The 26,062-nt window shown below is 37.1% G+C and overlaps 1 protein-coding gene and 2 pseudogenes across 1 annotated transcript in view; all 3 read left to right on the top strand.

Annotated features, from left to right (window-relative positions):
- RCAN3 (RCAN family member 3) overlaps positions 1 to 24,491 on the top strand; it is a 41,647-nt gene extending 17,156 nt beyond the window's left edge. The window contains exons 4-6 of the mRNA XM_077150815.1: positions 16,753 to 16,926; positions 18,084 to 18,255; positions 19,248 to 24,491. Coding sequence (XP_077006930.1) covers positions 16,753 to 16,926; positions 18,084 to 18,255; positions 19,248 to 19,432 — 531 coding nt within the window. The 3' untranslated portion in view covers positions 19,433 to 24,491. The remainder of the gene's footprint in view (positions 1 to 16,752; positions 16,927 to 18,083; positions 18,256 to 19,247) is intronic.
- LOC143655033 (26S proteasome non-ATPase regulatory subunit 5 pseudogene) lies at positions 2,632 to 5,072 on the top strand (annotated as a pseudogene).
- Positions 4,999 to 5,904, top strand: LOC143655023 (26S proteasome non-ATPase regulatory subunit 5 pseudogene; annotated as a pseudogene).
- Positions 24,492 to 26,062: the final 1,571 nt, after the last annotated feature.

Genomic DNA, 26,062 nt, shown 5'->3' with positions numbered 1-26,062 from the left:
TCAGTACTGTATGTAATTAGATCATCTTTATGGAGATGTAACCCAATCAAGAGTGGTTGTTAAACTGGATTAGGGGAGGCATGTCTCCATCCATTTGGGTAGGTCTTGATTGGTTTACTGGAGTCCTATAAAAGGAAACATTTTGAAGATGAGAGATTCAGGAAGAGCAGAGAAGAACAACGCAGCCATGAGAAGCAGAGTCCACCAGCCAGTGGCCTTTGGAGATGAGGAAGGAAAATGCCTCCCGGGGAGCTTCATGAAACAGGAAGCCAATAGAAGAAGCTAGCAGATGACACCATGTTTGCCATGTGCCCTTCCAGATGAGAGAGGAACCCTGATGGTGTTCACCGTGTGTCTTTCCAGATGAGAGAGAAACTCTGTGTTCACCACGTGCCCTTCCTCTTGAGAGAGAAACCCCAAATTTCGTTGGCCTTCTTGATCCAAGGTATCTTTCCCTGGATGACTTAGACTGGATATTTCTATAGACTTGTTTTAATTGGGACATTTTCTCAGCCTTAGAACTGTAAACTAACAACTTATTAAATTCCCTTTTTAAAAGCCATTCCATTTCTGGTATATTGCATTCCAGCAGCTAGCAAACTAGAACACCTGTCTTATAGTTACGTGTTTGTAACATTTTAATACATTTTTGAATAAGCTATAGATGAACACTCCTCAAACTTGCCTCTGGTGAAGGACCATTTTTCTCCCAGAGTATTATAGACCAATACTTTTGTATTATACAATAGAAAATCACAGCAATACAAACTTGCTATAAAATTTTCCGAGGACTTTCTCTCAGTTTCTCTACTGAGTGTTGTCTTGTACTGGTAGCAAAGTTCACATAGTTCTTTAGACCATTCCGTAATATATATATCATTTAGGAATTTTTAAATATATTAAGAGATTTTTTTTCATGAAAAGGCTATCTTCAATTACCTTCGAGTAGATTTGTAGCTTCCATTATAAATGCAGTGTTTCAACCAAGAGTTAAAAAAAAATTTAGGTAATTTATGTAGATATCCTAATTATTACAAATAGTAGAATATCACTGAATAATAAGGTTGACTGACATGTTCTTAGAGATAATTGGTCAACAGATTCCACATTCTATCTTGATTCAAGTATTTATTGAGATTGTACCAGCCTCTGCTCCAAGTTCTAGGAACACAGTGTTGAATAAGATGAAGTCCTTGGTCTCTTACTTAAGGAGAGAAAGATAGTAGTCATGCAAACAAGTGAACAAGAAGTTCAGATAGTAGTAAATGCTAGGAAGAAAATAGTGCAGTAGGATAGAGAGTGACTTAATGGGTGGAATTTTTTTGGTATTCGGGGAAGGCAAAGAAGTGACATTTGAGGTGAGACCCTGAATAACAAGAAAGAACCAGTATATTTAATAGTCTTTGCCTTTCTGGAATTTAATTGAAATTCATCCTAATATAATTTAAATAACTTCTCTCTGATGTGTGTATATATATATATTATAGTCAAATGCCTTACTAAATATTTTATCTTGACTCATTGAGGGTCCATATATCAAAGCAAACATAAAGCTTCTTTGAGATAATGGCACCTTCCTTACATTAGCATTTTATTTTCCAATAAGCTTACTTTCAGTTGTGAAAAGATCTATCCCTCTCTAAATCAAGGTAGGCTTCAAGACTCAAGAAACAGCTAGATTGCCCAAGTAAGTACATTCCTCAGGTGTCTAAAGCAGGATGCTCCTTTGGTGGGGATGTAGAAACAAGAAAGGAAAGATTGTCAAAACAGGCATGTGTGTCACCTCCTAGCACAGAGCCTTGCTGCTCACAAAATCTGTGTTGAATATCAACACTCTTCAACGTCTGTGTTGAACCCTCACAATTTAGTTTTAGTGACTGTTTTAGTTTTGCTACTGCTGCCGAAATACAGTACACCAGAAATGGATCAGCTTTTACAAACGGAATTTATTAAATTACAAGTTCACATCTCTAAGGCCTTAAAAATGTTTAAACTAAGGTATTCAGAGAAAACTACCTTGACTCCAAAGAAAGGCCAATGTATGTCACATGGGAAGACACATAGCTGGTCATCTGCTAGTTCTTGTTCCTGGTTCCATTGCTTCCAGCCTCTGATTCCAGTTGCTTCCTCTCGGCATCTGCGTGTCCTAACTTGGCTGTTTGGGGCAAAACTTTGGGTTTCATCTCTTAACTTAGCCTCTCCCAGGGCCAGAGAGTTCTTTTCAGGTTCTGGCTATTTCTGTGGTCCTTGCTTAGCACTTGGGCTATTTCAGTCTCCATCTCCAAACGTGTTTCTGTTTGCATCTCCAAATGTCCGTGTCTCAGCTTTTACCAAAATATTTCCCCGTGTCAGGTCTTTTAAGGACTCAGTAAGTTAATCAAGACCCACCTTGAATAGGTGAAGTCATATCTCCATCTAATCAAAAGGTCACACCCACAACTGGGTGTGTCATGTCTCCATGGAAACTACCTAATCAGAAGATCCCACCCTACTATAATGAATCCGGATTGAGAGAATATGACTTTTCTGGGTACATAACAATTTCAGACTAGCACAGTGAGCATGTCTTTTTTCTTTTTAAGTACAAATTTTTTTTCTCAAACCATTGTTAAGAATAAGTTGCCAACAGTGATGACTATCACCCTCCCGTACTTAATGTATTTCCTACTAACAAGAAAGAAAAGGAAGAAAAATAAAAAATCTGGAAACTACCATTGATACATTATTCCCTTTTAATCCTCAGTAATATCCTTTATAGTATAAATATCCAGTCCAGTGGCAAGCTTTGCTTTTAGTTATCAGGTCTCTTTAGACTTCAGTCAGAAAGAATTCCTGGCCTTCCCTTGCCTTTCCTGATCTTGATACTTTTAGTTGTTTGTTTGTTGTCATTTTTTTTGCATGGGCAGGCACCAGGAATGGATCCCAGGTCTCCAGCATGGCAGGCGAGAACTCTGCCTGCTGAGCCACCGCGGCCTACTCCGATCTTGATACTTTTAAAGATTACAGGCCAGTTATTTTTTAGCATATCTCTCAATTTGAGTTTTTCTGGTATTAATTAGATTTAGGGTTTGTATCATTAGCAGGACTATCACAGAAGCTATGCTCTTCTCATTGCATCCTGTCAGGTGGCATAATTTCGATTTGCCCCATTTCCGATGACGTTCACTTTGATCCCTTGATTAAGGCAGTATCTGCCAGGCTTTTTTCACATTCACGTTCTTCCTTTTTCCCTTGTAATCAGTAAGTATTTTTCAGAAGTACTTTGAAACTATGTAAATATCCTTTTCCTCAACAAATTTTCAATGCGTTCATCTACATATATTAGTAAGATCCATGGTTTCCTATTTTATTCATTGGTTATAATCTGCTACTATCATTATATTGATGCTCAAATTTGGCCAGTGGTTGATTTTGCAAATAGAAAATAAAATAAAATCAATAAGCAAGATTAAAAGCCGCTGAAGTGGAGGGAATATATTTTTGCAATATGTAAATTTTGACTGTAATTAATAAAAATGAAATCCCAGGGGCACAGTGGCAGCCCAGACACTGGCACTGCCAAGGGAGGTGAGTGGCCTGGAAGCACTAGAGGAGCTGCATGCTTCAGTCCGTGCTACACGCCATGCTGCTGTGCAATCTCTGCCAGCAACCACCTTCGTGAGCAGATGCTTTGTTTATATCCGTTCTGGAGAGATTGCTCCAAGCTGTGGAGCCAGCTCAGATGGCTGGGAACCTCAGAGTTGACCTGCAGAGAAGACTTACTCATCCTGATGATTCTGTGAAAATCCTCACTCTGTCCTAGGTTGGAAGAACTGATTAATATTCTGATGCTGTTATTGAGATTCTAAATAATTTTTGAGTAATTAAAACAAATCATGTACTGTTTTGGTAGAGGGAATCTTTCTGTAGCTAAAGCAACCACCAAATCCCTGGCAAGAATCTTACTAATGCTATCTGGACTGGAGGCTTTATTTGAAAGCAATTGCAGGAAGATATGAAAAGTGTAGTGAAAACAAATGACATTGTTCAGTATGGGGTATATGAGGTATATGAGAAGAGACTTCTTCTGTGTTGCCAGAATCTTTAAACTACTCTGCCACCTTTGGATTGGTAACCCAGCTCCTCAGAGAGCTGATGAGTGAGGATGTGCTGGTCAGAGCGTCCTGTATAGGAGTGATGGCATCACTGCCTTATACTCATCATGGAAAACAGAACCTTGCACAAAGAGGCATAATTGACTGAATCTCTAACCTAATTGCTGGGACAGATTCAGACCCTTTCTCTATCTATTTGCCAGGGTTTGTGAAGCTTTTTGGAAACTTGGCTGTAGTAGTTAGTTCTAGTTTGCTAGCTGCTGGAATACGATATACCAGAAACAGAACGGCTTTTAAAAGGGGGAACTTACTAAGTTGCAAGTTTACAGTTCTAAGGCCATGAAAATGTCCCAATTAAAGCAAGTCTGTAAAAACATCCAAATTAAGGCACCATCAAGAGGTTACCTTCACTTAAGAAAGGCCGATGAAGTTCAAGGTTTCTTTCTCAACTGGAAAGATACATGGAGAATATGGCAACATCTTCTAGCTTCCTCTCCAGGCCTCTTGCTTCATGAAGCTCCCCCAGGGGCATTCTCCTTCACCTCCAAAGGTTGCTGGCTGGTGGACTCTGTATCTTTCTCTGCTACTCTTATCACTTTCAAGCTTTCTCCAAAGTTTTCTTGTTTAAAGGATTCCAGTAACATAATCAAGACCTACCTGGAATGGGTGGAGTCATATCTTCCTCTATTCAAAAGTTAATACCCAGTATTGGGTGAGCCACATCTCTGTGGAGATAACCTCATCAAGTTTCCAACCTGTAGTACTGAATAGGGATTAGAAGAAACAGTTGTTCCCACAACCGTTTGATTAGGATTAAAAAATGGCTTTTCTAGGGTACATAAATCCTTTCAAACCAGCACAGATCTCAACAGATCTGTTGAGTCTGGTATTGTAGGAAACTGTTTTACAGAAAACAGGAACTTGCTTCAAATGCTTGCTAGTGAGAAAAGGACATCAAGCAAGGAATATCAACAGAAAACAAAAATTAGGTGTTTGGATGCAGTTTCATCTCTTCTGTATTTATCACCTGAGCAGCAAACTGACGATCTCCTGAGAATGACAGAATCCTGGTTTTCCTTTTTATCTCAGGACCCACTAGAACTTTTTGGTGGCATCAGTAATCAACCCTTTCCTGTGCTGCCTTAAAAGTGTTCATGGCTGTTGGAAACCAACCTTGGGCACAGAAGCCTCTGTTTAACAGTCCAGATTTTGTAGAATATGTGAAGGACTGATTCATGGAATATGACAAAGCTTCAAAGGATGTCAAGTATGAACTAGTAAAAGCACTTGCTAATTCCAAGACAATTGCAGAAATCTTTGGGAACCCATGTTATTTGAGCCTCAGGATTTACGTAAGTAAAGGTCCTTACCATGCGAAGCTTGTTTCCACGTCAACAGTGAAAGGAATGATTTCTTCTTGAGTATAACATAGAGGACCTTTTTTAACCAGCACTTTTCCAAAGGCATTTGACTCCATCTGTATTGTACAAAACAGACTTTCTTCCTCCAGAATTATCGTGGAATATCTAATATAACTCTATCACCGATATTTGTTGTGTTTCTGTGTTGATATATATGTGGTATATATGTGTAATCAGGAGTTTTGGTGTACATTCAGAGCAGGAGAGCTTGATCTTAAACCACATATTTTTCAGATTCTTTTGACTGCCTTAATCTTTGCAACAAAGTGGAAATTATATGGTTCTCCTCCCAGAAAACTTCCATGGATGTACCTGCTGTCATATTAAATAATCTGCCTTAAATAGAGCTAAATTATTTTTATTTTCCACACCTTTATCCCCCTCTTTTTTTGGTCTTTGTTTTCCTTTAAGTCCACTTTCAAAGACTTGGAAATAAATATGCTTTGAAAAATAAGCAATATGGGATCTTAAAATTATGTTCTATATATTAAGAATAAATAATTTTATTAAGTTCTCTTTTGATTTTTTAATTGCTATTATCCCTTTGAAAAGAAGACATGAAATAAATCTAAACAAATGTTAAATAAAATAAAAGTCCCTGCTATCCTGTCTCCCTCAGTTCACATCAAAGTTCATTCTTGAGTCACATAAAATTCTTGGTGTTATACCAGAGAAGCAGTGTTCTCTGTTTCATAGGATGAGAGGTCATAGGTCAAGTTTAGTCTTTCTTAAAGGAGAAGATGATCACTGGTTTCATTTAATCAGTGGTGCACTGTCTCCAGCTTCCCAAGACGTCTCACCCACTGCTCCCTAGTCACCTGGGAGGGTATGTCTCCTAGGTAACTGGTCCAGCAGGATGGTGCATCTGAATTACTGCAGGACTATTAGGAGTCTAATTTTCTGTTGGCCACTGCCGCTACCTGCCATGTAGTTCATGTTGTGTTGTTACTGTTCATTTGCCTCCTTCATGGGGAATCCACGTCGGGCAGCTATTTTTTTGTGACCACAGAATGGCAAGAGGACTATTGGGAAAGTTTATTTCTGTTAACGATAGCAATAGTACTTCCTGTGTATTAGAGCTGTTCTAAGACTTTTAAGTAGTCACTTCTTTCTATCCTCACTACAATCCTACAAAGTGGTTACTTTTCTTATTCTCATTAAACAGGGAAGGAAACTACATAGAGACCAAGAAAGGTAAGGAAACTTGCCCAGGGTTACACAGCTATATAGTAGAGCCAGGAGCCTATTACTTGAGAAGGTGAATGGCTGGTAGAAACTATAAGACCTCCCTGAACTTACTTATCCAAGTGGTGGGTTCATCCTGAGTTCTTTCTCTTGTGGTCTCATGTTTGAAAAGGTGAACAGACTGTTGCTGTATAGAGGTCAGAGTTTTATCCCTGCCAGTGGCCAAACAGTTTCTGGCTGTCAGGAATGGCTGTTTTCCCTGGTCCCCTTCTCATAAGTGGAGGTGGTTTTGGTACTTGTTCATCAAAGCCAGTGCTCAGTCACTGAAAGCACAGAGAAGAGACCAGCCTGTAGACGATATTGTCTCTGACTGGGCTATTAGAACATCTGCAGCCTGGTATACACCATTCTCTAGCTCTTGGGGAGAAGTTGTACATGTACAGGAAGCTCTTGACTGACAGAAGCTGTGGTTGGATATGAAATTCAAGTTAGGCTTAGACTTCCCCAATCTTATTTGTTTTGTGGATGGGGAGGAGAACAAGACAGAGAAAGTGAAGATTCCTCTAGGACAACCTGGAAAACCGAATCATGGATTTCCTCACGTGGCTGGCATGGCTGTATTACAGTAATGACTTTGAAAGCTGAAGCCTGAGTACTTGGAATAGCAGTTTGGACAACTGAAACAATCTTCCCTGTTCCTGGAAAATTCCCATGGTTTGCAAGGGAAGAACGCATCTGTGTGGTTTTACTTGCCTATGATGTCTTAGATCAAAACTGTATGTTTGAGCCTATGTACCTGGGTAAGTTTGCAAATCTGGAGTGTTCTATGTATGTGCACCAATTTGAGGCTTCAGATTGAATAATTGCTTACATGTAATCTTACTGTCTCTTCAAGATGCCTATCAACAACAAAATAGCCCAGTAGGGTAGCGAGAGAATGTGTTGAGACAGAATTCTGCACTTTTTTACCATTTGTCTGTTCTCTGTGCTGTTTTGTTCCATCTGCTCTTTCCTTCAGGGGGCTTTGTAATCTATTCATCTGTCCTCTCTGCAATTTTCATAACAGCCAAGCAAACTTTAGGCTATAAAGAATAAAAAGCCAATACTTCTGGTGGTGGAGAGTCAAGAGCTAAGATCTCGTTACAAGTGCTAACATTTATGATTTTAAAGATTTGCACACCTCCACCCCAATAAATGTTCCTGGGAATAGCTAAAGTATTTTTTTAATTCATGAGCTGCCAGGTTTGGGGGAATATCCTGGATTGAGCATAATACCTTCATATCTTGAAAATTGAGTTTATATGTGTAGTGACTCTTCCAGTAGACACCCCTGACTGCTGCCTAACCTGCTTAACTGCTAATGTTATAATTAGCATTAATGTTATATAGCATTATAACATTAGCAGTTAAGTAATAGCTGTAGTTGCATTTTTTCCCCCTCCTATGCTTCCTGAGGGATTTGAAATAGCAATCTGATTTCAAACTGCTTGAAGCATTATACAGATTTCTTCTATATGTACATAATAATAGATCTTTTCCAACTTAACCATGGTAAATAGGGAGCAATCTTATAATCAGGGAAATGTTGCCTAATTGAAAAGGGAGAATAGTAGCTGGCCAAAGCCAGCCTCACTGTGCTCACACCAGTTCATGGCTGACACGGACAAGCTGTGCTCAGCAATGATGAGGGCTCATGAGTCTGTGTAGCCACCTGCCATAGCCACCGCATCACATCCTTTCACTTGCTTTTCACTTATACATTTTTTAAAATTTGGTAGAACTCCCATACTGTGAAATGTACAGAGCTTAATGAGTTCCAACAGCCCATTCCCGTGTAAACAGCACTATAATCAAGAACGTTTCCATCGCCCCACCCAAACCAGTTCACAGTTTGTTGTCATTGAAAATGATTCATCATCAGTTTGATCACTTTTCTTGTACTTGGTATAGAGAATATTACAGCATTTGGAAAAAATCATAGTCCTTTAAGAATTTAGGTTCCAGTAAGAAAAGAGTATGTATTTGTAAGCATATTAATCATTAAAACAGAAAAATCAGTATTGAGCAGATAATTGTCTGTATTTTCTTGAATTTTAATTCAGTTTCATGTGTCTTTCTCATGGAGGTATTGAAGGCAATATATATGTAAAATAAAGGTTTTAGAAGGTTTTTAACTTTCTTCATGTTTTGCTCTCCTGTACTCCTCTAGCACCTCTGAAATTAGATCCCGTTAACTTTTACAAGTGTTCAGATTATCAAACTAAAGTTTTTTAATTCACCATGCCTAATGATGTGTGTACTTTTTTCTAGTCACTGAAGTCCATCCCCCTGACTATTTCAGTTAGCAGTGATATTGAGGAGAAATGGAAGCCCACCGATAATTTCGTGAACCTGCAGTCTCTATACACAGGAGAGAGAGAGAATTTTCTATTCCAGATTTACAGAAAGACATAAAATGTAAAATATCTCTTACCTCGGTACACCAAGCATAATTTCAGTGCAGAATGGATTGAAGCATCATGTCTCAGTGAAATTGCAGTTCCTTCTACTTTTTAATGTACAGAAGTCATGGGCTCCTCATATTTGGTCAGTCCAAAGCAAAGGAGTAGGACTAAATCTTTTTCATAGTTTGAACCTCAGTGAAATTAATAGACCTCACCTTCTGAGCTTTGAAATAGGGAAATAGAAAGGGGAACAGCAGAAGTTCCAGAAAGATCAAGAAATACACGCTTAGCTTCTTTATCCTTTCATTCTTGAAGCCTACCTTCCTATGAGACCTTTCCCACTTTTCTCCTTTTATGATTGTAGTACGCCGATGCCCAGCTGTGAAGGGCTGTTCTTGAGTTCCCAAGAGAGTCACTGGCTATATGTCCTTTTGTTCTTAAATGTTCTAGATACAAGGTATTTGTTGTCATAAACTGTTGACTCACTGCACCGGTGATTTCAGCATATGAAGTCAGCTCCTGATCTACATTTTGTGGAAAGCCTATTTTATATACCGAGAAAAGCCTCAGGGATTGGTTTGGCATGCATTATTTGTGTTATACCTGTAAAGGTTGTACTGTCAGAGGGGCATACAAAATGACCACTGAAAACAGAGTGGTTAATGATGATTTTGATTTTATAGGATCCATATTATCACATCTAAAGTAAATGGGCAATTATTTCTCAAGAAAGGAGGATATTAATTTTATATCATTAGAGAATTCAGGAGCTTATAAGAGTGAATTATTTCTAAAATAGTTGTAAGAAAAAAATAATTTGATTTTTGAATGAGTTGTGAACTGCTACATGGCTTGTTCTTAATGTTTGTCACAACTCATTTTCAGTCCCCGGATTCATAGAGTAGATCCTTTTCTGCCTGTCTGCAATCTTCTAAGTCTCTTATGCTAATGCCAGTTGTCAGGGACAGCTGAAGGAATCTCCATGTTGTTATGTGTGGCTTCATGAAAGAGCAGCGCCACCAGCTAAGGGCTCTTACCTCTTCCCTAGAATAGGAGTGGCCATAGTTTTGCCTCCAAGTTAATAATTCATGTTTCCTATAGTACCTCACGAATAGAAGTCATACATTTCATAAAACATATTTATGTTACATCAAGGGAAAAAATGGATGTAAAAGAGAGTGAAAGAACTAATGTAAAATGTAGGAAGAGCTTATTAGTCAACCATTGCTTGACTTTATTTTTGTATAATTCTTAATTCACAGAAATTGGAATTTAGACCCACGTGACCCATTGCTGTCATCTGGGTGTTACATTCAATTACAATGAATTTCTAAAATGAGAAAAAAATTGTTTTGAAGGGAAAAGGAAAAAGGATGTTATTACCAAGTAACTGTTTAGTTTGCAAGATAGCTTGTGTTATGCAGCAATGTTATTATGAAAAATTCATTGTTGTGGAGAATTAGGAATACATACACGGTCCTTTTACCCTAGGCAAGGAAAACTTGTCAATATGCAGACTTACATAGTACTAATCTTTTATAAACCTTGTTTAATTAGTTCTTCCTTAGTTTCCATTTCCATTATATTCAGCATTGAAGTTTCTTAACTATCGCACGTCGGATTTTATTATTCACCTAGTTTTCAAAATACTTTTAAAATAAGCATCTACTGTTAGAATTAAATGGAATATGATTTCACAAAATCTCAATTCTCACTCTTTATAAGTCACAGAGCCCCATCTTTGAAATGGATGCTGAGGAAACTACGAAATGTACTTCAGTGTATTAATAGTTCTTGGTATTTGATATATTTGCATGCTCATATTTCTTTTTAAGAATCAATATTCTATATTGACGTCCTTAATATATGTATAATATATTTGTTCATATTATGTAGTATGTGGGAATAATACAGTAAATAAGAGCAGTGCTGACGTTAAAGCTGACCTCCCTTTGAAGGAGCTTCTTTCTAGTATTGCACTGCAACCCCGAGCGCAGCACAAGGTCTTGCAGGCACTCTGTTGCTTAATATATATGTTTTTAAAAGATGAATAAACAGAAATGGAAAAGATATCGTTCCTAAATAATTGGGGGATAGTCAGACATTAGAAGAATAACTATTTGAGCACTAATTTTAAAAATTTCATCAAATTGGAGAAATATTGCAAAGTGGTAGGTAAATGTTCAAATTGAGAGAAGTTAATAAATTTGGGAGTATATGATTTGTACCTCAGCATCAACAGAAAATTGGAAGGTATTTACATAGGCCAAGCAGAAAACAAAGCTGATTTACAGGTTCTTTTTATTGTGTTACCATTGACAAGCCTAAGGAGTATTTCTTAACTTATTAGGAATTTGTTACACCTGTTCTGTGACATTTCAATTACTAAGCTATTATATAAAAGTGACCAGTAAAAAAAACAAAATAATGTTGCTGTTCTTCTGATAATTGAAATTAGGCCCTTCATTATCCCAATTCATTAATAAATGGGAAAAAAATTTTTACTCAGCCTCATACACTGACTATAATATTGTTCTCTCTCTGTCCTGCTCTATTTCATCTAAAAATACTTAGAATATATGTCTAATCTTACTTTTTACAAATAACTGCTGTTTTTGTAGAATTACTTGCTCCCAATATGAACCTCTAGACAAGAATTTTATTGTTTTCCCTTGTGAAAGAGGAACTATGACTGTAGGGAATATTTAAAAAAGGCACTAAATGCACATCAGCGTCTTTCATAGAAATTTCATTTTAGTAAGGGAAATAGAAAAAGAGGAAAGAATCAATTGAAAGAAGGCAAGAAGGAGAGAGAATAACATTAAGAATCTGAGACAAATGACATAAAATAATATGGTGGAAATCCACAAATACTAGTCATCACAACAGGTATAAATGTACTAATTCCTCCCGTTAAAAGACCGATTGTCAAAATGGATTTATTTTTAACTTTTTTTATTGTATAGTATAACATATATACAAAGCAAAGAAATAAGAAAGCAGTAGTTTTCAAACCACTTGTCAACATGTGGTTACAGGACAGATCCCAGAGTTTGTCATGGACTACCATATGATCCTCTCAGATTTTTTCTTCTAGCTGCTCCAGAATATAGGAGGCTAGAGGGCTTAAATACTTTTTTATCATCACAATCGACTTTTTTTTCCTTCTTTTTCTGTGAACAATAAAATATATACACAAAAGCTATAAATTTCAAAGCACAGCACTACAATTAGTTGTAGAACATATTTCAGACTTTGACATGGGTTACAGTTTCACAATTTTAGGTTTTTACTTCTAACTGCTCTAAAATACTAGAGACTAAAAGAGATATCAGTTGAATGATTCAGCATTCATATTAATTTGTTCAGTCCTATCTTCTCTGTATAACTCCACCATCTCCTTTGATCTTCCCATACCTCTCTTTGGGGTTGTTTGGGCAATGGCAATTTTAAATTTTTGACATTGGAAGGGTCTGCTACTAATATGGGATAGGGAGATGGAACCATCTGTTGTTCTGAAGAGGCTAGGCTAGGTTTCAGGGCTTATCTGTACTAGGGACCCATCTGGAGGTTGTAGGATTCTGGAAAGTTACTCTAGTGCCTGGAACCCTTGTGGAAGCTTATATATTGCCCTAGGTGTTCTTTAGGATTGGCTGGAATCATCCTATTTGGGGGTTGGCAGGTTATGATAGGTAGCAAGGTCTACCTGAAGCTTGCATAAGAGCAACCTCCAGAGTAGCCTCTTGACTCTATTTGAACTCTGTCTGCCACTGATACTTTATTAATTACAGTTCTTTTCCCCCTTTTGGTCAGGATGGAATTGTTGATCCCATGGTGCCAGGTCTGGATTCATCCCTGGGAGTCCTCTCCCACGTTGCCAGGGAGGCTTTGATCCCTGAATGTCATGTCCCACGTAGAGGGGGAGGGCAATGATTTCACTTGCAGTGTTGGGCTCAGAGAGAGTGAGTCCACATCTGAGCAACAACAGAGGTCCTCCGAAAGTAACTCTTAGGCATACCTATAGGTAGTCTAAGCTTCTCTGCTACCTACATAAGCTTCACAAGAGTAAGCCTCATGCTCAAGGGCATGGCCTATTGACTTGGGTGTCCCTACAATTTGACACAGTTTCAGGGAATTCCCTGATGGTAAGGTTTATAGTTCCATAGCCTTTCTCTCCTCCCTCAGGGGACTTTGCCAATACTTTTTGATTATCTGCTTAATATACTCTAGGATGTTTCCAGGCATTACAATAATCTATACAGGATTAAAGGACCTCTTTCTTATTCTGTGCTTCCTGTGTTTCAGTTGTTCAAATGAGTATACAGATAGGTTGAATTAGATTATGCACTACAGAAAATTTCAGTTCCAGATCAAATAAACCTTTCTTCCATTGTTATCAAAGAATATGTGTGGTTCTAAAATATAGATATTATAATATAGAAACTATCTTCTTACCCCTATGTTCTGAATTACTTTAACCCCAACCTGTTTGGCTTCTTATCTCTAAATATCAGGTTATATACATAAAACAACCTCTCAAAATCCGGAAATAATCACCATTCCAGACTTTATGTGTCTGCTCTAAAATTTTACAATCTAGGCCCCTGTTTTCTTTTTTTGTTTGTTTGTTTTGTTTTTTTAACATGGGCAGGCACCGGGAATCGAACCCGGGTCCTCGGGCATGGCAGGCAAGCACTCTTACCTGCTGTGTCACCGTGGCCCGCCCCCCTGTTTTCTTATAAGCATTTTCTAAAAATGACCATACCATTGTTGTTTTGGGTTTTTTTGGTTTATTTTTTTCTCACCAATATCCCACATGTTCATTCACATCGTTGCATGCTCATGACATTGTTCCTTTTTGTAGCAGCACAACCTTCATTCATAAGTATACACCATCTTTTGCCAATCTGCTTCTCTGTCAGTGCATCCTTCAGCCACCTACATTCATCAGGCATTGTGTAGAGGGCCCAAAGTCCACAGTCCATCAACATTCTCAATTTTAATGGATTTATTTTTTTATCTTTCTTTTCTGAATATAAAATTTTTAAATTAAAAACCATTCTAGGGTGGTGCAACAATGACTCACTGGCAGAATTCTCGCCTGCCATACTGGAGACCCAAGTTCGATTCCAGGAGCCTGCCCATGCCAAAAACAAAACAAAACAAACAAAAAACAGTATTCAAAACCATATAATTCATAAAGGTTAGAAGTAAAAGATTGAAATTCATTTTCATGTGTTATCTAACCAAAAGAAACCTACAATAGCTGTATTGATATCAAGAAAATAGACTTAAGACAAAAGATGCTCTTAGATAAAGGAGGCCACTGGAAAAGAAAACAGTTTAAAACTTGTAGGTACACAAAATGTATAGCCTTAAAACATGTAAAGCAAAATGACAGCTAGAAGAAAACAGGAGGAAATCTTAGACCTTAGTATGGCAGAGATTTCTTAAATACAACGCCAAAAGGATGAGGTATTAAAAAAAAAACCAAATTGGACTAAATCAAAATTTAAAACTTTTGTTCCAAAATGAAAAAAAAAGGAAGCCACAGGCTTGGAAAAAGATATTTGCAAAACATATATTCAGCGAAGGATTTGTATCTAATATGTATTTTTAAGAAGTCTTACAATTTAGTAAGACAGTTGAAGAATGGGCAAAAGATTTGAACAGACTTGACCACAGAAGTTGTAGAGATAGCAAATAAGCACATAAAAAAAATGCACAACATAAGTTTCTAGATTAGGGAAATGCAAATTAAAACTACAGTATGATAATACTGCACACCCAGTAGAATGATTAAAATTAAAAGACTGACCATACCAACTGTTGGTAAGAATGTGGAGCAACTAGAAATCTCATACACTGTCAGTGGGAATGTGAAATGGTAAAACAATTTGGCATTTTCTAAAAAGTTAATCATACAATTTGGCCATTTTACTCTTAAGATATTTACCCAAAAGAAATGAAATCATATATCTACACAAAACCTGTACATGAATGCTCATAATGCCTATATTTATAATAATTCAAAACTAGAAACAACCCAGTGACCATCAATGAATAATTGGATGAGCACCCATACAGTGGAATTCTACTTCACAATAAAAAGGAACACAGCACCATGGATGAATCTCATAATTATGCTCAGCGAAAGAAGCCAAACCCTCCCCACATCACCCCACAAAAACGAGTGCATACTTTATGATTCTGCATATATAAAATTATAGAAACTCCATAATGACAAGCAGCAGATCAGTGACTACCAGTGCAGTGGGTAGGAGGTACTCATAGGTAACCATTTATTTTATGTTTATTAAAGACTTAAATGTGAAAGCCAAAATCATTCAACTTGAGGAGGTAATCTAGAGAACATTATGATGTATGGAAGGATTTCTTAAGATACAAAAAGTACAAAAGGAAAAGACTGATATTCAGTAATATTCAAATTTAAAACTTGTAACTCAAAAAAAAAAAAACCACAGTGAAAATATTTATGGCACATATTATTGACATAGAATTGGTATCGTTATAGAACTCCCATGAATCAATAAAAAAAGATAATCTAATAGAAAAATGGGCAAAAGATATAAACAAGCATTTCACATGAAGAGCAACCCCAAATGATCAACAAACATGAAAAGAGGCTCAACCTCATTATTCTGTGAAATTATAGCCAAAATTAGAAACCATTTCATATACCCTACCTCCCATTGGTTAAAATTTGAAAGTCCTTATCAAGTATTGACAAGGATATGAACAACCAGAACACTTATGAATTCCTAGAAAATAAATTGGTACAAATACTTTGGAAACCTATTTGGCATTGTCTACAAAAGTTGAAGATGTGCAAACTTTTGAGACCCAGGAATTCTACTTGTTAGTGTGTTCCTCAGAGAAGCTTTTGCGTGTGCGTACCTAGAGATTTTCAGGCATATTCATAGCAGCATTGTAATAGCAAAAAAAAAACAACAAAAAAAACTGGAGGCAGTCCTAATTCCAGTGGCATCAGAGTGGGTAAATTATAGAGTGGTATGCTCTATAATAGAATATAATAGTGAAAAAGAGTGAGTTACAGTAACACGGGATCAAGAAAGAATATGAGGAACGAAATCTAAGCAAAAAAAAAGCAAGTTGTAAGAATACATTTGATGTGATTATCTTTTTAGGGATACAAATAAATGCGATAACACTAAAATAAGCAAAAGTGAAAAAACACTAGAGTCTAGAAATGGAGGAAAGGAATGGGATGGGGGAAAAAACTGACTTGCTAGGGACTTCAAAGCAATAGTAATATTCTTTTTCTGTAACGGTATGGTTGCTTTATCCTCTTTTATAGCTTATATTTATTTTGTTTTTTGAATCTCTACAATATTTAATAAAAGCCAGTTATTTTAAAAATTAGTGCAAATTGCAGAATTTACCATGAGTAATAGGATATGTAATTAGTCTGCAAGAAAAGTATACTTTTTTTGGAAAAAAAAGGTAAATCATAATGTGTGCAACCTCATTACTTATGTTTAATCATTTAAATTTCCTTCTGTTAAAGGTTTCTCTTTTTTCCTCTTCCTCTGTATTCTCTCTGCCCTGTTGCTCCTCAATTTGTAGGAGAGATTTGAAGCACTTTTCACCATCTATGATGACCAAGTTACATTTCAATTATTTAAAAGCTTTAGAAGAGTCAGAATAAATTTCAGCAAACCTGAAGCAGCAGCTAGAGCGCGAATAGAACTCCATGAAACAGACTTCAATGGGAAAAAGCTGAAGCTGTATTTTGCACAGGTATTTCTGGTACAAAACACTCTTCTCTAAACCTGTTTTCCTCCATCCAGAGATATTTTCAGTTCTTAGTTTCCTATGTTACCATATCAGGGATCTTCCAAATGAGCAGTCCAATCAGCAAATAATCTAAAAATATTTACTCCTTTACTTTACAGATATATAATTTTATTTATTAGGATTACCCTCCTAACTTTGATTTGCTTAGATTAACAGTAAAATTCATTCCTGTAGCGGCATTTTTCACTGGGGTACCGAGAGGGTTCTGTCCTGCACACAAAGGCTAGTGAATTAACTTCTCCCCTAGGCATCAAGAATGGCACTAGTTATGTGTCATCCCCGGGAGAATGGAGAGAATGGTGTCACAAATCATTTTCTCTGTTCTGCGGTTCATAGAAAGAATCCCGGCTGAAAAAGGCTGCTGGTGACTAGTCGGGGGTGGTATGGAACGTACAAAAAGGTTGTCTTTGCTTTGAAATTGCAAAGGATCCTGTGGATTACCAAAAATTGTCCTTATGTGTTATTTTAATCCTACACTGAAGTTACTCTCTGAGAAACCAGTTTCTTCTCTGAAGAATTAACAAGATAGAGGTACACTGTTTTGTTTTATTTTTCAGAAAGAATTGTTTTTTGCCTTGATCCTAACTTTCATATTAAAAAGGGGAGTGTGTACTGATTGCATATGTAGAATGGAATGATTTCTAAATGTTGTGTTAGTTAATTTTTTTTTTTAATAAATAAAAAAAGGGGGGGGAGTGTGTTATCTTGCATTCTAAATCAAAATCTTAATGAAATAGAGACCTTAACATTTCTTGGTGAAGTCAGGGTCAAAACGACATGATCTATTCTCTCCTGAGATTGGAATTTAGTAGCTAGCACCATTCATTTGTTTGTTCATCTCATCCGTTTATTTTTTTTTATTCATCTAATATTTAGTAAGTGCCTAATATATGTGGGCACTGCGCTGTGCAGTGAGTATTCAGTGGTGAACCAAATAGATCCAGCCCGACTACCCTCTTGGAAATTATAATCTGTTGAAGAGAAATTTTTAATTTTCTCAAAAAAGACCTAGTACTTAAATTAAAAAATCCCTAGCAGATGAAAAAGAATTAAAAATAGTCTCGTTTTCAAACTGATTTTGAGTATCTCTTCCCCTGCAGGTGCAGATGCCCCGTGAAACACGGGATAAATCATATTTACTGCCGCCACAGCCTGCCAAACAGTTCCTCATCTCCCCTCCAGCATCTCCTCCTGTGGGGTGGAAGCAGAGTGAGGATGCAGTGCCTGTTATAAATTATGATTTACTCTGTGCTGTTTCCAAACTGGGACCAGGTAACAAACTTTTATTTTTCCCCCTAAGAAACTCTTATATTGAAGACCATATTCAGCAATTCCTGTTCTAGCCACCTAGTGGCAGCATGATTAAAGCGGAAGATAAACTCATAAACCTAAACCTGGGTTTGGATTCTAATGTGGCATTTACAAGTGTAGTGATCTTGAGCAAATTATTGAGCCTCAATATTCAGAGCCTCCGTTTTCTGACCTATAAAATTGGGGTAATCATAATATCTACTTTCCAGTGTGGTTATATGGATTACATAATATATGCATAACACTCAATAAATACAGCTGCAGTTTTTGTTGCTGCAGATTCTACTAGGACCTAACAGGCAATTAGTGATACTAGTTGTCTTCTCCTCTTCCCCATCAAAGTACCAGAAAGACAACTTCTACATTGAACAGTATTTCAATGAAATACTAGAATCTCTCATTTTATTTCTTTTTCATTTTTTCTTTTCCCTCTCTGCTTTCTCTCTCATCCTTTAAAATAATTTAAGAAATTAATGCCATAATGGTTCGGACTAGTTATCCACTCAAGAAAGGAGTTACAAGAGGTATTTTGAGGAGCACTGTTGCTCTGTGATATGAGAGTTGTATCGTAGATGTCTGAGGCCCTATAATAAAGAGCTTGCCCTGGCTTCCTGGACTCTTAGAAGTATCTCCCAAGGGAAAACCTGAAATTATTATGACATGAAGCAGATTCACTCGAATTGTTAACAGAGCAGTAATTAACGTTTATGTTTTAACTCCCAAGACCTCAGTACTCCTCACCAGCTATTTTCTTGAAACTGCAAAATTTTATAAGAACCTTAATCAGATCTCCAACACCAAAACAATTTAAAGTACTCTGAGATACGGATTTAAGGATTTAAAAAGCAATAAGCAGCATATGAGTAGAACAAGAAATTTCAAGAGACAAAATACTTCCTTTTTGCTGGAGGAAAAGGCTCTTGCCCTGTTTCTTATCCTTTTTACCTCCACAGGAGAGAAATACGAACTCCATGCAGGAACTGAGTCAACCCCAAGTGTGGTGGTTCATGTCTGTGAAAGTGAAACTGAAGAGGAAGAAGACACAAAAAACCCCAAACAGAAAATTACCCAGACACGGCGCCCTGACCCCCCAGCCACAGCACTGACTGAGCCCCAGCCCTTCGGCTGCGTGCTGTGAGGCCGCCGAGGGCGCAGGCGAGGCCGCCGCCGTCACGGGCTTCAGGGTGCGCTGGCACCCGGCCGCTGGGGCTGCTGCCCAGGCCGCGGCGGGACTGACCCGGCCAACGCCGTGAGCTGCTCGCCAGGCCCGGCTGCGGACGCGTCAGATGGGGCAGCAGCCTATTTCACTTGGGCAGACGTCTTAACTGATAGTCTAAACAGCACTTTAAAGAATTAACCCCCAAAATATGGCAACTCTTAAATGAGAATAATGGTCCCCACCCCACCCCCGCACCCCAACAGTGTTCGTTTCTCCAATTCCATTTAGCATGAGGTACCAAAAACCGGAAGTATAATTACAGTCACCCAGTGTAGTAGTTTTTTTATGAATTTAAAAAGTCTTACAGTTTTAATCTAGTGTGCATATTTTTGTACTGATATAATAGCTCCTAATCTGTTGATCAGTATACATGGAATTTTCGCATGAAAAGAAATCTGAAATATAGAATAATTCATAGAAAATTATTTTCTAAAAAAAGATTTTTTTTAAGCTTTGGGGAAGGAATGCCAAATTCACTTAAACTGTTAGAATCAGATGGCACAAATCTAGGTACATGTTGTTCTCTTCCCTGTGGCTCTTACTTGGAAGTTGGAGGAAAGTGGCACACAGGCCCTGTTCCTTGTGGGTGCCCCTATCTCCCTATCACCCCCACCTCCACCCGGCGAGGCCACCTGCTGGAAAGGAGCTGCTGCTCTGAAAGCAGGCTGTCCCCACGAGCTGGCCGGATGATGATTTCAGATGTTTCCTTTGTTCTAACAGTCATTTGTGACTTTGTTACAGTTTTTTATGCTGTACCTTTTCCAGTGTTGTATTAACCACTAGTTCTTGAGTTTTTCTATGCTGTACATTCATTTGCCTGTCATTCATTGACTTTTGATTAGAAGAGTTCGTAAGATTTCCTGAAGACCGTTTTTAAATTATCCATTTAAGCATTCTTCAGCTTGCTTTGAAAGAGAAGTTAAACGTATTCTTTTTTTATGAGCTAGGCAAAGAGGTAGGAGACATCATTTCATCAGTCCTACTTTCTTTTTGATGAAATTTTTTAACACTTAGAGTCAGCGTTTTTCACTAAAACAATTGTTTTTCACTTATGTTTCAGATTATACACATTTGAGCATCTTAAAATAGAAGTGCATCTTTTTAACTTTTTGTAGTCTATTCGGACTTTGAAGACCGTTCTATAGAAAAGCCTTATAACTTAGAGCCCTTTGCTTTTGATCAGGTGGGACGGCTGTCTTCCTTCTGTTCCTCAGGCTGGTTTTGTTTTTTTGTATGGCAGATGTCTGGGGTATTTGAAGGAGTCGGGATGTAAGTAGAGGAGTTGCGCATGTGAGTTTGAACTAATAAATCAATGTTATTACTATTGTTATAAACTATAACAAAGAAAGAAAATTGCAGAAATGCAGGCCATGGTTCTGGCACACCTTTGGTGCCATGTTATTGTGCATTAAGTGTGTGGTAGAATTTATTTCTGTGGGCTTAAACTATATTGCAAGAAACTTTGTTTTGTCTGTTTTCCTTACCCTTAAATACTCTCAAGTGGTAAACCCTTCTCTTTGTATATATATCCACCACTGCTAGACCTAATGTAAATTTGTTTGCTGTTTGTCATGCCATAAGCAATTGATTGAACTCAGATCATCATTTTGTAGGTGAACTGCCGTCCACTTAATAAATTTACTCAGTAGGTCTGAACTTAGCACTGTGCCAGTTTTTTATCTTATCAGGTTACACTAACCTATCGTTGCAGAAAAGAGTCTATATGTCAGGAAATAAAGGTATTTTCAGCAGTTGGGAATCTTAAATACCCTTCTAGGTAATCTTTATTCCCTATAATTTTCTAAGTGGTCAAAACCCATCATGTTTTATTTGTTGTGGCTTTCATTCTCTACCTGTCAATTAAAGAATATTCTATTCCTACCATATAAATCTTTTTGTTGTTGTTTTTAAGTCAGGCAGTACAAATACCTGATTTTTTTCTTTCTTCTTTTTTTTTTGAGGAGGGTGGGTATTCAATAAAATGAAACATTTAAACCAAATTTAAATATAAAGAGACAGTTATTTAAACTTTTCTGAATGGAAAATGTTTTTTTCATTCTAGTGTAATATTTCCATAAGGTGAATTTTAAAGGAAAACTACTAAATGCCTATCAACTTTTTCATACTGTGCCATCAAGCAGAATCTTAACAGGTACCATAGGCTCTGTCCTTTTTTGGCTATTTTTTATCTAGTTCAGGTAACCATCCTGTAAGAGATGAGTCTCTCATCTATCTTTGAAGATTTGTTTGTTGTTATGTTTTGGTTTTGGTTTTGGTTTTGGGTGGTTTATTTGCTTTTTTTTCTTTCCTTTTAATAAACTCACCTACTTGTTTTCCTTCTCTGAAATTGAATTATTTCTTAGATTCAACTCTACATAATGTAACAGCCATGTTTTTTTAGAGCTTACAGTCTCTTCTGGGAAATCATATTATCTAGAAAATTGTGAGTGAAGAAAATACATTTGTGAAGGATTAGAAAACCCTAACGTTTAATAAGGATAGTCAACAGAGTCTCATACTTTCTCTCTTATGTCCTAGATTCTTTCAACAAAACCCCTACTCCTTAATGAAACTGAAGAGAAATCCATTTAAAAAGCAAGTGTCTACTTGGTTAAAGGTGCTCAGAGGCAGAAATGGATAAAAACAGTTCCCTTGCCTTCAAGTAATTAAAAATCAAGTGCAAAACAAACTGGTTTTTCTACATTTTGCTAGTTCAAAGTTTTATATGCTAAAATCTATCAATAATTAAGAGCCAAATAAAAGCTATTAGGAACTTTTAAATCCATTATAAAGACTTAAACAGAACATTAAGATGTTTAGGGGATATTTGAATTGAAGATATACAGTACTTTTATTCTTTCAGAATATGATCTTTTTGTTTCCCACGCACATTAAGTCCATCTTCTAAAAATGTCGCTGTATCAAGTGAATGATTTGTTTTTCTTAAAATCTCAGTTACAGAACTGAAAGTGACTATAGAATAACCATATAGTCTAGGCCTTGCATTACACAGGTTAGAATACGGGTTTTGCAACTTGCTTAGGAACCCACAACAAGGTAGTGGCAGTCCAGGAAATAGAATTAGCATTCCCAATTTCCAGCTAGTGCTCTTTCTACTTTTTATTGCATTGGCCTCTTAAAGACACTTGGAGGCAGTGAATACTAATTCCAGACATAAGGAAGAAAAACATTTTTCCCCTATAGGATGCAATAAATAAGGAAAACCTTACCTGATAAAGACAGTGGCTTAGTAATTTTAATTAATAAATTTAGTGTTTCATGCTTTGTGTTTTTGTTATTTAACAGTTGGAATTGAAATCTGCTTAAATAATGTTATCAACTGCGTTGACATTTTATGTAGACTTTCATAGATTTTAATAGTAAAGAGATTAAAACAATAATAGTAATGAGATTAAATAGTCATACTTAAAATGTGACTCTGATGAAGCAGAATGAGACCTAATATGATTTGGAAATGGTTTACAGTGGATTGGCACTATTACCTGGTGCTTGTAAAACTGAGTCTTAGTAAAGATTGAAGACTGACCTATGTTTCTAAGGAGTATTTTACTGACCAATGGTTTTATTTTAAAAGGGAAAATCTGAACATAATTAAGCAATGGAAAATGTACTAAATATGTAACATGGTGTCTCGGGTTCGCTGCTCACTGGATTTTTCTTTTCTCCAGAATTGTGTGCTTCGTATATATCATACAGGTGAACTTAGCTAACTTTTCCTTTTCCTTCTCAGTGTGTTCCTTAGGGTGCCTTTTGCATTTACATCTTCCTGTACTAATGGAAACAAGTTACTTGTAAGTGTGTGTGAAGGAACAAAAAACTTGGGGAAATAGTTGCCTCCTAGTTGTTGTATAAACTCACTTTTTTTTTTAAGCTCACTTTTTAAAACTTGAAATTTGAAGAATAAAGTTTATGCACCTTGCCCTACAATTTGATAAATACCCATTTGTTTTTTTAAACTTGGAGTGCAGGTCAACCAGACGTCCTTCTAGGAATGCCATTGTTTTCTTTAATCATGAATCAGGGAAAAAATGTTAATTTGGAGAGTGTTGTTATTATTATCAAATATACAAGCTAAAACTCACCTGAAAATTACAGTAATTGCCAGTTTCACTGAACAAAAAGATTCTCAAAACGGTCATATTCAAAGTAGAAGCTTTCAGTGAAGGTTAAGAACTAAACTTGGGCTGAGTCAGTGACTCAACCTATTTAAACAAGTGGAATATTCAGAGATTTTACTAACTTGGACATGTGGTCTGTCTTGTAAACTATATTTTCTCTTGAAGCAAAATTGTGTCCTGTGAACTGTTGGAACTCCTGTAGAATTTTGACTGAATTCATTCTTATTGTAATGAAAAAATTAAATCTATACAGACTGTATACTTTTCTGTATTGTTTTCTATTGAGTCCCCAATCTTCCTAATTCAAGAGGGGGACTGGGGAGAGATGAGGATGGCTAATCCTCTCTTACTGTGCCATGCTTTCCCACTGCTTCTCAACATGAAGCAGGGCTCCCAGGGGGTATTGATGGCCATTTCCACTCTCTCTTGCAGATCCTCCAAGTTTAAGAAAAGTTTCCTCAGCCATTATCACCTCAATAATAATTGAATCGAGATATTGAATCTATTACTTTATCAAAATGTGTCTGTGATCTTGTGTTATACTTGGGGGCACATTACCTTTCTGGTACCTATAAGCTCATTATCCTTCAGAAGACTGGTCATAATTTATGTACATATATTCCAGATGTTGGTGTTCTGGAAGTGACAATCCATAATCGTAGTAGTTTGGTTTTTGTCACCTTTGACTATCCTGTGTTCCAAGGACAGTTAAGCATTTCTTGTCCTATCAACGTGACAAAAGCAGAATGTAATTATTTTGGAAACCTCATGATTAATTTGTAACAAGTTTTGTTTTAAAACTAATAAAAGCAAAACTGGTGTTTTTTTAATCAATCCTATGAATTGAATTCTTTGTAGTATTTTCAACATGTACCACTTAAGTTTAGCTAATAATTCAAAGAAGATAGAAAAATGAAATATGTTGTCCTTTTAACAAGATTCCTGTTGACCATTAATGCTGTGTTGGCCAGCGTTTAAGGCAGTGACTCACAACTGACAGTGGGTAAACCCTACAGTTTGAGTCCTTCACCAAGAAAAAAAACTTTTTTTATCCTAGTTTACTCCTTGGTTAAAAATAGTTTAGTAATGGTAAGTGTTTATTTTCTATTTTGGGAAAAAAAATCTCCAAATCAAATTTTGAAGTTGGAAGTGACTATAGAGATTATCTAATACATTTGATACTTTTGTATTTATCTTTAAGCTGTAGAACTCTGTTCTTTGTTCAAATGAAATCTTGCATAATCCCAAAGTAAAACTGATATGACAATAAAAAGGCTAAACAGTAGTGCTATGTTTGGAGAGGGAGGAGTGGGGACCCTAAATCCCATCTGCTTATCCTTCAGCCTCCAGCCCTTTTGATGGCTCTGCAAACCCCTCCCCCCAACACGCACCTTTACTTCACAGAATAAGGAAATGGTCCAGAGAAGCATTGCCAGATTCACATTTGGATAGTAGCCAACTTGGGACTAGAACCCAAGTTTCTTGTCCCTGTCCCAGGTTCTTTCTCCCATACCACACTACTCTGTTAAAATGAAATCTACAATTTTCAGGAGAAAATTCAGAAGTTCTTGTAAAAAAAAGTTTTTAAAAGCAAACTTAAGGAAATTCAACTTCCCCATTTGGAGAAGTCCTGATATTGTTGCAAGCAGTGAGGACAACAAAATCAATAGGCTGAACCCTCAAAATTGGAGTTTGTCCATATGGAACTTATCCCCACAAAGGATAGGCTAAGCCTGCTTAAAATTAGGCGTAAGAGTCACCCCCAGATAACCTCTTTTGTTGCTCAGTTGTAGGCTATCTCAGCTAAAACGGCAACCAAACTCACTGCCCTCCCCATCTCTATGTGGGACATGACTCCCAGGGGTATGGATCTTCCTGGCAACATGGAACAGAAACCCTAGAATGAGCTGAGACTCAGCATCAAGGGATTGAGAAAACCTTGACTGAAAGGGGGAAGAGAGAAATGAGACAAAGTGTCAGTGGCTGAGAGATTTCAAATAGAGTCCAGAGGTTGTCCTGGGGGTTGTCCTTGTGCACTGTATGGATGGCCTCTTTTTGGTTTGGGGTGTATTGGAGAGGGTGGAGGGAAGTTCCTGGGACTGCAGAGCTGTGTTCCAGTGGCCATGTTTCTTTAAGATGATCCTGGAGTGATGCAGCTTTTGCAAAGTGACTATGATTGTGAAAACCTTGTTCTGATGCGCCTTTTGTCTCCAGTGTGGACGGATGAGTAGAGAATGTGGATTGGAAGTGAATAAATAGTGGGGGGAACAGGTGTTGGAATGAATTGAGTAGAGGGAGGTGCTGGTGGTCAGTGGGAGGGAGGGGAGAGGGGTATAGTATGTTTGAGTTTTTGTTTTGTATTTCTTTTTCTGGAGTGATGTATATATTCTGGGAAAGGATCATGGTGTTG

This window comes from Tamandua tetradactyla, chromosome 2, assembly GCF_023851605.1.
Source record: "Tamandua tetradactyla isolate mTamTet1 chromosome 2, mTamTet1.pri, whole genome shotgun sequence".
In the NCBI taxonomy this organism is placed as follows: Eukaryota; Metazoa; Chordata; class Mammalia; order Pilosa; family Myrmecophagidae; genus Tamandua; species Tamandua tetradactyla.
This window is presented reverse-complemented; position numbering and strand designations above follow the sequence as displayed.